Source organism: Schistocerca piceifrons, chromosome 2 (assembly GCF_021461385.2).
Source record: "Schistocerca piceifrons isolate TAMUIC-IGC-003096 chromosome 2, iqSchPice1.1, whole genome shotgun sequence".
NCBI classification, from domain to species: domain Eukaryota; kingdom Metazoa; phylum Arthropoda; class Insecta; order Orthoptera; family Acrididae; genus Schistocerca; species Schistocerca piceifrons.
In genome coordinates, this window is record NC_060139.1 from 108,088,461 (window position 1) to 108,105,844 (window position 17,384).

A 17,384-nucleotide genomic window follows, 5' to 3' on the forward strand; every position below is an offset into this window, starting at 1 on the left:
TTCTCTTATCACGATCCTAATTTCTCCCTATGTAGATGGGGGCCACCCAAATATTTTGGCATTAGGAAGACAAAGTTCGTGATTGAAATTTCTTGAAAACTCTAGTGGCAATGAAAGCTGCCTTTTTTGTGAATGCCACCGCAAGTTGTTTATCGCCGACCGCTGTGGCCGAGCGGTTCTAGGTGCTTCAGTCCGGAACCGCGCTGCTGCTACGGTCGCAGACTCGAATCATGCCTCGGGCATGGATGTGTGTGATGTTCTTAGGTTAGTTAGGTTTAAGTACTTCTAAGTCTAGGGGAGTGATGACCTCAGATGTTAAGTCCCATAGTGCTTAGAGCCATTTGAACAATTCTTTTTGTTTATCACATTCTTGACACTTTCTCCTATTTCGTGATAACGTAAAACGAGCTGCACTTCTCTGTATATTTCGATATCCTCCGTCAATCCCATCTGCTGCAGCAATACTCCAGAAGACGACGGACGAGCGTAGCATAGGCCGTCCGTTTCGGAGTTTTGTTGCACCTTCTAAGTATTCTGTAAATAAAAAACAGTCTTTGGCTCGCCTATGCGATTGTTCCAGTTTTAATTGCTCGTAACTCTAATCCCTAAGTGTTCAGTTGAATTGACACTTTTAAGTTTGTCGGATTTACCGTGTAACCTAATTTGAAGGGGATTTTTAGTATTTATAAGGACCACCCCACTTTTATAGTTCGTGGTCAATGCCCACTTCGCACCTCGCAGATATCTTTTCTAAACAATTTTTTAATTCGTTGTGTTGTTCTGATGACTTTACTTGGCGGTCAACGACAGCATCATCTGTAAACAACACATAGAGCTACTCAGATCGTCTCCCAAATCGCATATACAGGGTGATCAGGAACAGTCTGTAAAGCTCTTAAGCGTGTTGTAGGGGACGTTGTGATCAGAAATAATTTTTAAGAAAAAAATTCGATTCTTTGCCCTTTTTCCGAGTTATTTAGCATTGAAGTTAGCCAATCAGATTGCCCGAGCGCAATTTCAAGCTCTTTCACGCTTTAAGATGTGGTCTCTCTCCGTCCGAACAGGCCTTGGAAGGCCCAACGGTACCGACCGGCCGCCGTGTCATCCTCAGCCCACAGGCGTCACTGGATGCGGATATGAAGAGGCATATGGCCATCACACCGCTCTCCCGGCCGTATGTCAGTTTACGAGACCGGAGCCGCTACTTCTCAGTCAAGCAGCTCCTGAGGTTGCATCACAAGGGCTGAGTGCACCCCGCTTGCCAAAGCGCTGGGCAGACAGGATGGCCACCCATCCAAATGCTAGCCCAACCCGACAGCGCTTAACTTCGGTGATCTGACGGCAACCGGTGTTACCACTGCGCCAAGGCTGCTGTCCGTTAAAATGCGGTAATGCACAGGAATCTGTGGGTCCCTGAGTTACTACATGTTCAGATGCTCCTTACCAGTTAAAAATGTGCCGTTTTCCAAAGTGTCAATTTTAAACTAGATATACGTTAACTACGCATGTTCGGTTTGAAGAAATTTAACTAAAGAACACGTTTGACAACACTGCCTCTGGAAGGCAGCTTAAATTTCTTAAATTTGTTTAATTTCAGTGTTAAATAACTCAAACGGCGCAACGCACGAAGCTTGTTTCTGAATAGTTGCTTCTCAACACAACCTCCCCTACAACACCCTCAAGCTTTTCGGACTGTTTCGGACTACCCTGTATAAATTTAGAACTCCATAGAAATATACCGATATTTCTGAAGGTTGAGCCAGCATGAGGCAGATAAGTGCTCCTTGGTTTTTTCTTTCTCGGTCTTATCCTCTTCGTTGGTCGTCGTTTACTTAGACTGCAACGCCCGTTGAGTTTACCGATCTGAGAACCTATTCCTTCGGAACACTATTCGTGTTTTAATCCTATAGTCTGTACAAGACTATACGAAAGCGTCAGAGCTTTATGGCGCTGAGTCTTTAACATGAAATCGTTTGTGACGGGATGCTGTCTGTGATGTAAACAGCAGTCTGACACCAAAAATACGTCACTGTTCGTGAAATATTCACTATCGCTCGACGTCTCCAGCACCACTTACACTATATTTTGGGACGAATGCAGCTACACGAGTTAAAATTGTAATGTACGAGGTGAGTTCCGTCAATGAAGTCTGAAGCATTTTGTCCCTGTCCATCTGTCATCCACTCACCCATCCACACAGTACATAATATAGCGTGTCCAGCCAAGGAGACCGTGATTATTGTGAAAGCTGTTACAATTTTATACAGAAGCTGTGCAGAAGTTTCGAAATAGTTCGAAAAGTTAATAGACGGCGCTGTACGCTGTGCACTTCTTACAGTATCAGCGTGAATAATTAAAATTGTCTTCTGCAAGCAAATCTTTGCTATCACATCGCAGTCTTTTCGACAAGTCCATCACTCGCAGAACAGAGGTGGAGGAAACGAACAATGAAATTTTCCATTACACCCTGTTGTGTCTCAATGGAAATTTAAGTTCGTCCAGCATGGTGGGATGGTTCCGGTAGAGAGTGTCTTTTGATGTGCCCCCACAAAAAAATGAGCACAAGAAATCAAATCAAGTGAATACGCAGCCCGATGCATCCCTGCGCCAGTGAATTTGCAATAATCCGACGCAGTGACTCTATTGTCGAAGTAGGCCTATTCATCAAGAACACAACACACCTGTTCTCTGCGACGTGGTCTGGGCCCATCCGTCATGAATCACTCCGTGGCTGGTCGATCTTCTGACGTTAGCTGTTTTGAGACAAAATGTTCCAAAATTACAACGCAACGTTCACCAGCAATCGCTTCTCCCTTGAAAAAGGGGCTAAAATGCGTCCGCTGCATCAAGAAACCCAAAGAGTAACTGTCGGAGAATACAGTGGTTTCGCTTCACACAAATGCGTGTTTTCTGGAACTCCAAAATCATCAGTTTTGTTTCCTCACGACTATTCAGGTGGGAGAGTGTTACATCTATGAATCAGATACAGCCAATATCAAATCCATCACTATTAACCATTGCGATAATCTGGGTCGCAATGTCAGCCCTCTGTCGTACAGCTCGTATACGTGTGGTCTGGTGGCTTTGGATTGAAACAAGTGTAGCCTGTTTCTCACCATTTTCTGCGTCCTGGAGCGCTTCAAATCAGCCTCTGCTGCTGTTCCGACAGATTTCCTTGGCTTTTGCTCAATAATTCCAGAAACTGTGTAGACATTTTCAGGAGTAGCTACGGTTTGCCTGGGGCCAACATTCCACGCTAGATCACCAACCACGCTGCCTGTCCGTTGGAATTTACCATACAGCTTGCTAATGTTTTTCGCGTCCTGGCCTTTTGGAACATTAAATAGAATTTGAAAATTGGCCTTGTTGCTGTAGGACTGTGTTCTAATCTGTGGGATTCCAGTACCCTAGGGACACCTTATTCAATGATACGTTAACCTTATCTCACGTTTCAACGGTGAAATTGCCGTGTTTCAGCAGCGACGCACTGTCTGTAGGCGCTACGTATTGTGATTCTAGCACGATCTGTTAGCAACTTTTCGAACTATTTCGCAACTTTTGTATAAAATTCTTAAAGCGTTCACAATCAACGTACCGTTTGACGCACTCGTCTATCAATATTAGTTTCCGAGATACTTAATTTTGAAATCAGGGACTCCCTCGCTGGACACCCTGTACGTAAAACTCATTATCCACACGTTCTGGCACTCGACAAAAAAATTGTAACATGAATACTGGAACAACATATTAAAAAATACTGTAACCATATGAATACATTATCCACACGTTCTGGCACTCGACAAAAAAAATTGTAACATGAATACTGGAACAACATATTAAAAAATACTGTAACCATATGAATATTTCTACAACCAGTTTTCAAGTATTAATGTCAGTAGTTATTGTTTCATCGCAAAATGGCTTATTGATATAATGCAGAAAAGCTCCAATGAAAAAAAATAGTAACCGCGTTTATATAAATGAAGGCGCAGTGTTGACATCAGTGTGAAACCAAATTTCAAACATAGCATTTTCAATATAATCACAACAAAAGGACTGCTGACTGCACAAGGAAGGACGGTAACAATTAACCACAAACAATGAGGAAAAATCAACTGTCTCCGTCGTGATTTTACAGTTCAACCGAAAGATATTCCGCTGCAAAACTTGTCTAATAAAGCAGCTCAGTTCCTGATGCGCTCCTCAAATAGAAATTCCAGTTACTGGGAAAGCCTGTGTTAGTGCAAAGGACGTACCACGCAAGTAAAAACGTGGCTCATTTCTTCTAATAGAATTGAGCGTAGCGGACGTGCCCGCTCATTACGTGGAAAATGGAAAATACCAACAGGCTATGGGTGTGAAGGACAACCGTCACAAAGCCGAGGACTGCGTCATGAAGGTTAAGCAGAGAATTAAAACTATGTACGACTGCAGCTTAGATGTCTGTGTGTGAACGCGAATAATAAAAATCTTTCTTGTGAGAAAAGGCGACCCTAACTGCCAGAGTAGCACATTAGCATCAGGAAAGAACATAAATCTTGACCTTTCAGTTCCACAAGTCAACATGACTTCTGTGATTCTGTTCTTTGTGTGACTGCTTCATTTTCCCTTATGTAAAGGAAAATATAAGTATTTCCTTTTACACAGAAGACATTGCTTTGTATGTTGTTTTCGGTTTATTTACTGAATGTTTTGGAAGTTTGTATTCCATATTCTCAAAGAACAAGGTTTAGAGAACAAAACCACTGCAATTATTGGCGAAACACTGAACAGAAAAAAATGTAAGGTAAAGGTCAGGGGAGATATTTCGGAACATTTTGAAATCAATACAGGAGTGAAACAAGATTATGGACTCTCTTCATTACTTTCCAAATGTGTTTTAGGAGACGTAATCCAAGAGTGACGAAACTAAAATTATGCTTAAAACTGACGAAACAATCGAATCAGCAACAACCGATATTAAGATAAACTGCCTAGCTTTCGCAGAGACCTAACGATTCTACGCCAGGACTTTCACTCAGCACGAGATAATATTCAAATAAAAGCAGAAAAAGCAATTCTCAAAATATCATTAAGAAATTACATGTCTGGCAATAATCTGGCTGTCTTACGCCTAACAATATGCACTCCGTCTTCAGGCCACAAGTGGCCCATCGGGACCATCCGACCGCCGTGTCATCCTCAGTTGAGGATGCGGGGCGTGTGGTCAGCACACCGCTCTCATGGTCTTTATGATGGTTTTCTTTGATCGGAGCCGCTAATATTCGGTCGAGTAGCTCCACAATTAGCATCACGAGGCTGAGTGCACCCCGAAAAATGGCAACGACGCATGGCGGCTGGATGGTCACCCATCCAAGTGCCGGCCACGCCCGACAACGCTTAACTTCCGTGATCTCACGGGAACCGGTGTATCCACTGCGGCAAGGCCGTTGCCACGCCTAACAATATAATCCGTCAAAACTGAGAGAGGACCTCACTTCAAATCATTTTAGGAGTAACCATACAGGAGACTTGCCTAGGAAAGATTGATCGTGAATTTCGTCACCACAAAATGGAAACAGTTTTTAGGAATGCAAACAGATATCTGCAACAAGAAAATTCATCTTAAAACACACAAAACAAACACTACGGCACAGCAACGAAATCAGAGTTTCTTTATGGGGCTGGAAACTCGTTCTAAACTTGGAGACATTGAAGAAATTTAAGTCCAAACTAAAGACAATACGAATGTACAAAGAGCAAATACAGAAAGAGAAAAGTACTCCATCGTTTTTTCGGATGTGAAAAAATCCATTCCGGGCAGTGATATTTTGCGGAAATCTGTAGTAAAACTGAAACAGTAAAATGGATCGGTGCAGTAAAGGAAGATAAGGATGATGAAGCGCATTCATAGAGAATGAAAGTAATATAGGCACAAAGAAAAGCTAGAACAGAACTCTGAAAATGACCCTGTTGTACATCGGAGGCTCGAAAACGTGAATAATAATAATAATAATAATAGATCACATCACAAGCGGATGTACAATACTAGTAAATACAGAATACACCAGAAGACATGACAATGTAGCAAAAATAATACATCAACAACTTGCCATACAACATAAACTAATAAAACAACACGTTCCCACATACAAGTATGCACCACAAAATGTACTGGAGAATGATGAATAAAAATTATACTGGAACAGAACCATTATAACAGATAAAACAACACCACATAACAAACCTGACATCATACTCACCAATAAAAAGAAGAAATTAAAACAACTAATCGAAATATCCATACCCAATACAACAAATATACAGAAGAAAACAGGAGAAAAACTTGAAAAATACATCCAACTGGCTGAGGAAGTCAAGGACATGTGGCATCAGGATAAAGTTGACATTATACCAATTATACTATCAACTACAGGAGTTATATCACACAATATCCATCAGTACATCAACGCAATACAGCTACATCCAAACGTATATATACAACTACAGAAATCCGTAATTATTGATACATGTTCAATGGCCCGAAAGTTCCTAAATGCAATGTAACATATACCGTACAATTAAAAGGAAGTCACGCTTGATCAAGGTCCGCGTCACTTTCCATTTTTAACCAGACATAACGTCTGAGAAAGGAAAGAAATGATAATAGTAATAAGAATAATATTAGTAATAGGTGTTATTTGTGTTGGTAATTATCTCTTATCACCTTTACAGGGACACAAGTCCAGGCAGAAATATAGAATGATACTTCATATTTTTTAGCATGTACAGTTCCTTGTCTGACGTAACACAGAGCCTTAATGCCCTAATGTAGTGAGGCTAAATGAAATAAATAAATAAGTAAATAAATCACATGTAGAATGTTATTCAAAGATGGCGACAGGAAACAGGAATTTTGAACGTGCACAAAAGCTGAAGAAAAGGCTGATTTTTGCATCAAATGACGCAAAAAAAAACAAATGTGTGTGAAATCTTATGGGACTTAACTGCTAAGGTCATCAGTCCCTAAGCTTACACACTACTTAACCTAAGTTATCCTAAGGACAAACACACACACCCATGCCCGAGGGAGGACTCGAACCTCCGCCGGGACCAGCCGCACAGTCCATGACTGCAGCGCCTGAGACCGCTCGGCTAATCCCGCGCGGCTCAAATGACGCAAATCAACATTGCGTTCTAATACGTAACTGGTTCTCTTGCGCAGTCTGCAGTTGAAGAATTAAACGAGGATAATTACAATCACACAGCACAGGCGCACAATGTAGGGAAACAGCAACAGAGCCCCAGTATGACACCAGAGGCTGCCGCGGTACTCACCAGCTTGTGCGCGCGCTCCACGTGGAAACAGCGTGCCCTGAGGAAGCGCAGCAGGAACAAGTCGTCCGTGCGGTGCGGTTCCACCTCCCCGCGCTCTGAAACACCGAGCCGCCGGGTCATAAAAACCGCCCGCAGCTGCACTCAAGCTACTCACATCATACCTTATTTACATACAGTTACTGCGTTTTGGTTACAGACGTTTCAAGGAGGTAAGCTTCGCTTCAGTGTCGCTTTTTGATTCTGCTGTTGTGTAATAGATAAAAACGTTACCCGGGTGGAGAAGTCTGGTGCCCGATACTATAGGCGTACATATTGGTTGTCATTAGCCGACCTACAACGAGACTTCTGAAAATACAATGACAAAAATATACTGGGTTGGTGCGTAAGTTCGGAGCGTTTTTGGCAAGGTTTAATAAATACAAAAGATGCACGTAACAGACAATTTAGTCGTCATTAATATATTTTTCTTCACTTTACAGTCTTCCTGAACGTGAAGAGTCACTAAAGTCAAAGCGCCGGCCGGTGTGACCGAGCGGTTGTAGGCGCTTCAGTCTGGAACCGCGCGACCGCTAAGGTCTCAGGTTCGAATCCTGCCTCGGGCATGGATGTATGCGCTGTCCTTAGGTTAGTTAGGTTTAAGTAGTTCTGAATTCTAGGGGACTGATGACCTCAGATGTTAAGTCCCATAGTGCTCAGAGTCATTTGAACCATTTTGAACTAAAGTCAAAGCGATCCTCTTTAAAACGAGGTTTATCCCCATACACGGGGCAAATGTCCCTGGGTTGCTTCCGCTGCCGTCAGCCCCTGTTTTGAACTCAGACAGAAGAACATGTAGGAAACGTTCGAATTTCTACACTTGGCACTTCATTTTCTAGCTTCCACAGTTCCATTCACTATATCCAAATGACAATATGAATGATCAATTCTGAACCAGAAATAAAAAAAGGACAATCGATAAATGAACACTATCTCTCGGAATACCACCTCGCGTCGCGTAAGACGTAACACACCGTTTATTCCGGGGGAGATTGCACGTATCGGCTTGCAGTTTTCGGCGAATCGTAGCAGACTATGGGGCACATACGTTGGTACATGATGCACCATAATCACAACGTTTATATTGTCCTAGGTAATGAGTCAAGTACATGTTTTTTAAATGGGACGCTATACTTTTTTTACCATCATTCGAACGCTCTGGAAAAGACGCGTATAGTGATGTAACGCACGTTGCTATTGTGTTTCAAACTTTTCCTAAAAGAGGGCGGATGAAGATTTACCGACGTAGCGTAGGCCGTGCATGCTGCACAGAGCACGGCAACTCAGCCCATGGGTCGCGCGAGGCGTGTTTACAGTCTGCAGCCGCTTTCGACCGCCTCGACCTCCAATCGTACAATATTTCCCAGCGTCTTTTAAGCGAAGTTCGAATTACAATAGCAACATGCGTTACATCATTATACGCGTCTTTTCCAGAACGTTCGAATGATGGTAAAAGAAGTATAGCGTCCCATTTAAAAAACATGTACTTGCCTCATTATCTCGGTCAATATAAACGTTGTGATTATTGTGCATGTACCGAAGTATGTGCCACATAGTCGGCTATGATTCGCCGAACACCGCTTGTCGATACGTGCAGTCGCCCCCGGAATAATGGGGGTGTTACTTCTTAAGCGACTCATCCTGTATATAAAATTAAAAAAAGGAATGCTACGAACTTACGGAGCAATCTAATATTATGCTCAGGTCGCTAGGAGCCTGAACACTCCAACATACATGTGCCCGCTACATTTACTGTTACCAGTCACATATTACAAATACTTCTAACACAACTTTAGGTAAGTAGGCCCTACTGCAAGTATGAGCGTGTTTAGTACGATAGTCGTAACAAAATATATATCACACAGTAAGATAGTGCAAAACAATCTCACAACTCTCAATGGCATGTAAATGGATGTTCGAACATCTGTAGCAGTTACCAAGACGGCATACCATTCCACCTGTAAGTCACCTGCATTCCGCCGCCCTCCACTAGAAATGGAGGCCGCCAAACCTACGTGACAAGTGAGCTGTACAATGTCTACGTGTTAGAGTAGATGGGACATTCTGCTAAACAAACACTTCTTGAGAAGCGCCAGCCAATCACGCGTTTGACACGCTCCATCCTGTCCGTGGTACTACTTCTGTCGCTCAGCCAGCTATTTCGCTTATATACTTTAGTTACCGGTGTATGATTAATGGCTCTAAAATGGTTCAAATGGCTCTGAGCACTATGGGACTCAACTGCTGAGGTCATTAGTCCCCTAGAACTTAGAACTAGTTAAACCTAACTAACCTAAGGACATCACAAACATCCATGCCCGAGGCAGGATGCGAACCTGCGGCCGTAGCGGTCTTGCGGTTCCAGACTGCAGCGCCTTTAACCGCACGGCCACTTCGGCTGGCTTATGATTAATGTCTTTTCCGTTTTCTCAGACAGTATTTGGCACTCAGACTCGATTAGCCACCCCCAGGAGCACCTGTAGCTGTCCTCGCTGCTGAGTGATGCACATTCGCGCTGATGTTCTGGTCTCCTGATGGCAACTTCCGACGCACCGGCACTGTGCGTGTGGTTTTTGTCCTGTAAGCGGTGACGCTCTCTCGCATCGGCCACCATACGCAACGCACATAGAAACCAACGAAACGACTACCAAGTTCGTTGTAGATTCAGTTTATGTTCAATAGCTGCGTGGGAGGCTTGCATCATTTAAAATGTTAAATGTTAAAACCGTCACCCCAATGGAGGTGTTAGATTTCACAAAAAATTTACATGTGTTGAAGTGTCAGATTTGGCGTAGTAGAACACCATCAAGTTACTAAAAAACAACCGAATACATTTTCTTTGACAATACTGTGAAACGGGTGGTTTCTTTGTGTCAATGGTATCTACAGTCGAAAATTTCTCCTAGTGATATCTGATCGCTGTAGCTTCCTGTTGAAGTTATTTACAGGTGTAAAACTACACACATCAAAAAAAGTTTTGCATCACTTCGGTTCCGAGAGTTCCGGAACCTGTACAGAAAATTGGAACAGGGATCAACATAAACATCATTTCCGCCCTCTTTATTACTTATGAGAACCACATACTGTATGTTGTTCCACCATACAGCGAGACCTGCAGAGTATCACGTTCTCTTGAATTGAGGCATGCCTGTATTCGTCGTGGCATACTATCCACAAGTTCATCACGGCACTGTTGGTCCAGATTGTCCCACTCTTCAACGACGATTCGGCGTAGGTCCCTCAGAGTGATTGGTGGGGTGGGTCACGTCGTCCATAAACAGCCCTTTTCAATCTATTCCAGGCATGTTCGATAGGGTTCATGTCTGGAGAATATGCTGACCACTCTAGTCAAGCAATGTCGTTATCCCGAAGGAATTCATTCACAAGATGTGCACGATGGGGGCATGACCTGTCGTCCATGAAGACGAATGCATCCCCAATATGCTGCCAACATCGTTGCACTATCGGTCGGAGAATGGTATTCACGTATCGTACAGCTGTTACGGCGCCTTCCATGACCACCAGCGGCGTACGTCGGCCTCCACATGATGCCATCCCAAAACAGCAGGGAACCTGCACCTTGCTGCACTCGCTGGACAGTGTGTCTAAAGCGTTCAGCCTGACCGGGTTGCCTCCAAACACGTCTCCGAGGATTGCCTGATTGAAGGCATACGCGACACTCATCGATGAAGAGAATGTGATGCCAATCCTGAGCGGTCCATTCGGCATGTTGTTGGACCCATCTGTCCCGCACTGCATGGTGTCCTGGTTGCAAAGATGGACCTCGCCATGGACGTTGGGAGTGAAGTAGCGCATCATGCAGCCTATTGCGCACAGTGTGAGTCGTAACACAATGTCCTGTGTCTGCGCGAAAAGCATTATTCAACGTGGTGGCGTTGCTGTCAGGGTTCCTCCGAGCCATAATCGATAGTTAGCGGTCATCCATTACAGTAGTAGCCCTTGGGCGGCCTGAGCGGGGCGTCATCGATAGTTCCTGTCTCTATGTATCTCCTCCATGTCCGGACAACATCGCTTTGGTTCACTCCGAGACCCCTGGACACTTCCCTTGTTGAGAGCCCTTCCTTGCACAAAGTAACAATGCGCACGCGATCGAACCGCCGTATTGATCGGCTAGGCCTGGTTGAACTACAGACAACACGAGCCGTGTACCTCCTTCCTGATTGAATCAGTTGTCTGACCCCCTCCGTCTCATAGGCGCTGCTCTTGCATGATTGTTTACATCTTCGGGCGGGTTTAGTGACATCTCTGAACTGTCAAAGGGGGCTGTGTCTGTGATACTAAGTCCACAGTCAACGTCTATATTCAGGAGTTCTGGGAAACGGGGTGTTGCAAACTTCTGATGTGTGTAGATGTAAGTGCTGAAAAACATTGCTGCTGCGGTGGAGAAAGACATATGTACTGATGGAGAACAAAAAGTCGTTCGAGTAGAATAAACAGAAAATGGAGATTACTGCGTATTTTTCATGCACTCGATGCTGTTGTTATTTTACACTTTCGTATTCTGGCAGCCGCGTTAGACACGCCCGTGAAAGACGTCATAGTTACATGTGGTATGTATGTAATGGTCAATGGGCATTCTCATGGGTTGCGGGAGTGTGGGGAGGGAAGCTCTGAGGGCTCCAAAACTTGCAAAGGACTTCATCCAGAAGTAGCCGCCCCCAGTGTATACAACGGAAGAGACTAGATCAGAACCTCACTGAGTTACGCCTGGGTAGTCGATTCTAGCAGCCGTACGTTTCAATTTTAGTTTATTTCTGGGATATTTCTGCGGAAAATTTGAGTGTCAACATTAACAAGCGTTGTTACTCCATTCGTCTTTTTAAGCGGTTACAAAAATGGTTCAAATGGCTCTGAGCACTATGGGACTCAACTGCTGAGGTCATTAGTCCCCTAGAACTTAGAACTAGTTAAACCTAAGGACAACACAAACATCCATGCCCGAGGCAGGATTCGAACCTGCGACCGTAGCGGTCTTGCGGTTCCAGACTGCAGCGCCTTTAACCGCACGGCCACTTCGGCCGGCTTAAGCGGTTACGTATGTCACAAAAATTAAGAAGTTATGAAATATACTTGCTTTACTACAAAGTTGGGACTATGAAACGAACAATGACAAATGAGAAAAATCGGCGAAGAATAACATATGGCAAGCATTGACGAGGGAAGACATGACAGCATGATAGTACATGTGCTAAGACATTTACGGATTACGTCCTTGGTGCTAAAGGGAGCCTTAGAGGGTAATAATTGGGGGGAAAGAGAGAGACTTTAAATGAGGACGTAGGATGCACGTGCTTCCCTGAGACGAAGAGGATGACACAAGAGAGGCGTTTCTGACGGCATCATCAAATCAACCAGAAAACTAGTGACTAAAAAAAGAAGACCATATTACATTCCTGTTACTCCCGAAATTACCTTCACATCTATGGATTTCCCTCCGCTAAGAACAGCAGGTTGAGTTCTATGTGCTACGAAGTCTTGAGTTCAGTCATAATTCGGGCCCAGTACTCTGAAAATCTGTATTTTTTCGCGATACGACAGTACGGAGATGATCGAATGCCTTCCGGAAGTCAGACAATACGGCATCAACCTGCGCGCAGTTGTCTATGGCGTATTGTATCTAACGAATGAAAAAAGCGAGTTGACTTCAAGATTTCTGTTTCGGGAACACGTGTTCATATTTACAGAGGAGATTTTTTCTTATGAAGATGCAAAAAGATTTCTATCACAGAAACAATGTAAGACATAAAAAAGATAAAATGTGAAATCAGTAGCAACTGTAAGTCATTAAGTCTTTGCAGAGTTTGAGTTCCTGTACCTAGAGCGGTACACAACTATTCCATAGTAAGGGTCTACGACGAGGTGAGGAAACCTGAGAATATCAAGACTAATTCAATAAAAAACCGGAATTTAAGAGAATCTATTACGAGAATGGAACGGAATACTTATTTACAATGCAATCCTTTTCAAGTTCTATGCACTGATGCCAGCGCTGGACAAGCTTCTCAATTCTACGTGCAAAGAATTTTTGGGGGCTTGTGCGTAACTTCTTCCTGGTCTTCCTCATCATCCGTGAATCTTCATCCACTAAGAGGTTTTTTCAGCGAGTTAAAAATGTGATAAGCTGAAGGCGGCAGATACGGGGAATATGTGGGTGTGGGAAGCAGACGAGCTCCAGATCTCTGAAGGTATATAATGTGACTCAGGCAGTGTGTGCTCTAGCGTTGTCACGCACTAACAAGTCGCCGCTGGACACCAGTTCACGACGTGTCCTCAAAATTGCTGGCTTCTGTTACGTACTCCTCAGTACACAGTGGTAACGGGAGGTGGGCTACGGAATGGTGCAGCAGCTGCAGTCGTAGATAAGTTGGACGGGGCAGAAACGATTAGCGATCACGTAAATTCAGCAAACAGAAAGTTTTACTTCACATGTAGCCTTCTCCAAGCTTTGCGGAGAAACTTTAAAAAAGAACAAATAGCAGTGAAGTGCAGCTATTACAAGACGCAACAAAGGCGCACAGTGGAGAGTGAAGCTCCTGCTGCTAATGCATAAGCGAACTGTCGAAGGTTAACAGGTTGAGGACTATCAAAGACTGCGATTGAACCGACCTTGTAGCTGCCGCCCGCTCTCCTATATCTCGGCGGCAGAGGGCGCTCGTATTCGAAGCCGCTGAAGACGTGGCTCAGTGGGCGCGCATTATTGGATCCGCCAGGTCCTCGCGTCGCGTGACCCCTAGTGGCATCTGACGGAAACGTGCGTTTCTGTTGACAACGGCGAGACGCCGGTGGGGGTGGTATCACTCTTCTTCTTCTTCGTGGATGGATCACTTATGACCAAGCGTAACCAACATTTGTGGGCATTCCTTTCCGCCCAATATTTCTTCATACGCAACGAATGGGCTAGTTTTAGTTGCGCAGACCACGTATGTCGCTTCGTTTTTCTCTCTTCTTCCTCAAAACCCTGTGTGTTTGTGATTTTTCTGATTTCTTTTCAGTCATGTAGATTTGGATACCCTAATTCTCTCGGGTCTTTTTCAGTCTGTTTGTACCAGTTGCGGTCTTGTAGTTTTGTTCTTTAAAAATGCATAGATTTTGTGCGTTAACCTGTTTCAGTCCATTCTTTCTAAATTCCCCATGAATTGGATTCTTATCATGCGCTTTGTGTCTTATTTTGGAGATATTTATATATATTTCGCATTGGGTTTTGAATAATGTACGCCACCTTTAGTTCTTGGTCCTAGGATTTTCCTCATTATTTTACGTTCTTTCACTTCTAATTCCTCTTTTAGTGTTCTTTGTTGAAGATTTAGTGTCTCAGACGCGTAGAGAGCTTCGGGTTTAATTACTGTTGCGTAGTGTCGTATTTTGCAGTTCCACGTGAGACTCATTTTGTTGTAAACTTTTTTGTTAACTGAGACGCCGTCTCCATTTCCTGGACTCTTGATCTGACAGATTTCTTTTCATTACAATTTTATGCAATCCATTCACCTAAATATTTAAATTCTTTTACTCGAGAGATGTAGTTATTACCAATTTTGAGATCAGAAGGTGCATCTTTGATGTCAGTCATAAATTTTGTTTTTTCAAATGAAATTTTTAATCCTATTTTTGCTGCCTGTTCTTATAATAGTTCTAGCTGTTTCTGTGCAGCGGAAATGTCTTGGGCGATCAATGCCATGTCGTCAGCAAATGCTAAACAGTCTAATTCTGTGCCCTTACGTTTTGGTCCCAGTCTGTGTGCTGGCGCACCTGCTTTTCTCCATTCTCGAACAATTTTTTCAAGAGCACAATTGAAGAGCACTGGGAACAGTCCATCCCCTTGTCCTACTCCTGTGTCTATTTCAAATTCTGTGCTCAATTCTCCCATGGGTTTTACTTTGCATTTCGTCTCCGTGAGTGTTTCTTTTATGATGTTTGTTGTCTTTTGATCTAGTCGAAATTCTGCTGACACTTCAAAAAAGGATTCTCGGTCTATACTGTCATATGCTTTTTTTAAAGTCGACAAACGCTATGACGTAACTTTTGTTTGAAGTACTATGCAAATATTTCATCGAGTTTTTCAAGTTAAGGATTTGTTCTACGCATGATCGACCTTTTCTGAATCCACCTTGGTATTCGCCTAGTTCTGAATCCAGCCGAGGTTCTGCTCGGTTTAGTAGGACTTTAGACAGAATTTTGTATGTTATTGACAATAGATTCCACGATAGTTGTTGGGGTCTGATTTACTTCCGTTTTTGTACAGAGGATATATGATTGCTGTCTTCCAATCTGTGGGGGTTTGTTCAGTTTTCCAGATTTCATCTATAATTTGAGTTTTGCAATAAGATTTTCTCCTGCATTTTTCCATAATTTTGCGATGATTTGGTCTTCTCCTGATGCTCTGTTATTTTTTAGTGACTGAATTATCTCTTTAATCTCCTGTAAACTTGGTGGCTTTGAGTCTGGGTTTCGTTGTGTATGACGGAACTCAAATTTTTCTGCAGGCTTTCCACAATTCAGTACTTTAGAGAAGTATTTTGAAAGAATTTCACAGTTTTCGGTGTTGGTATGCGCAATTTCCCTATGTTCATTTTTCAGTTGGAGTGATGGAGTAGAGTAATTTGTTAATTTTTGTTTTAATACTCTGTAGAAATTTCGGGATTTGTTTTTCTTGAAATCATCGTCTATGTCTTGCATTTTTTTGGCTTCGTGTTGTTTACGGACTGACATCACAGTTTCAAATTTCACGCGTAAGGGTTTCATACATAGCACTGTTCCCTTTTTGGCCCTTCAGCATGTAATGCTCAACAATTTCTCCCTTGTGGTCCCAAAACAAAGTCAGCAATATCAAAGCATTATTCAACTTCCAGTTCAAAATTTCTTGGATTTTAGAGAGGAAGAATGTCGCCACTCCACTGAAGCCCACTTTCATTCAGATTCGTAAAAATGCAGCCAATTTTCATCTCCTGTTAAACGATGAACAAATGCCTCCGCCTCAGCATCGTAGTGTCGCAGGCGATCCCTACACATAATGATGCGCCATTCTTTCATTTATCACGTCAGATGTTTTGGAACCACTTAACACACACTTTCCTGAACATCAGTACGTAATGAACAATATGGTGGGCTCATCACGCAAATGTTCAGCGTTGCTTCAGTATCACTCAACCATAATACGCCCGTTTTCCTGTATAAATTCATCAACTCATCTGTTCTCCGTGACTGCGTACTGAATGTAGCGAATCTTTAACACTCATTACACTCCTTTTGAGCTTATCTGCCCACTCATACACTTGTGTGATTCACAAAACTTTTACCATACTGCACGGTCATCCGACGGACAATTTCTATTGGTTTTAACCCTGCAGCCAACAAAAATCTAATGATACTCCGCTGCTCCAAGTTGGTGCATACCTGCAGGATTCCCGCTATCTTTTTTCACTGAGTCCTAGCACCCCGTTCGTGAGGCAGGCATGCCAGGCGCATCTCGTAATAGTTCTAGTACACCACCAAAAATAGCAAAGGAGCACCAACTTTGTCGAATTTTCGTGTTTTTTTATACAACTTTTCCGGTTATTTATTGAATGGACCGTGCACCTGCGAACATATGTACTGAAAGTTTTAGTATGACTAATTATAAACATGTAGCTACGCTACATTTTATATCCTAAAAAGTATAAAATGTAGACAGGCTATGGCAAGGAAAGAAGAGAAATTTGTTAACATAGAATATGGATTTAAGTGTCAGAAAGTCTTTTTCTGAAAGTATTTGTATGGCGCGTAGCCATGTATGGAAGTGAAACATGGGCGAAAAATAGTTTAGACAAGAAGTGAATTGAAGCTTTTGAAATGCGGTGCTACAGAAGAATGCTGAAGATTATATGGGTATGAGGAGGTACTGAATAGAACTGAGGAGAAGAAGAATCTGTGGCACAACTTGACTAGAAGAAGTGATCGGTTGGTAGGACACATTCTGAGGCATCAAGGGATCACGAAGTAGCTATTGGAGGGAAGCGTGGGGGGCAAAAATCGTA

At 43.0% G+C, this 17,384-nt stretch overlaps 1 protein-coding gene across 1 annotated transcript in view; it reads right to left on the minus strand.

Annotated features, from left to right (window-relative positions):
* The window catches only part of LOC124776474 (clavesin-1-like), a 236,978-nt gene that overhangs the window by 110,320 nt on the left and 109,274 nt on the right, over positions 1–17,384 (minus strand). Inside the window, exon 3 of the mRNA XM_047251487.1 lies at positions 7,318–7,412. Within this exon, the coding sequence (XP_047107443.1) occupies positions 7,318–7,412 (95 nt within the window). The remainder of the gene's footprint in view (positions 1–7,317; positions 7,413–17,384) is intronic.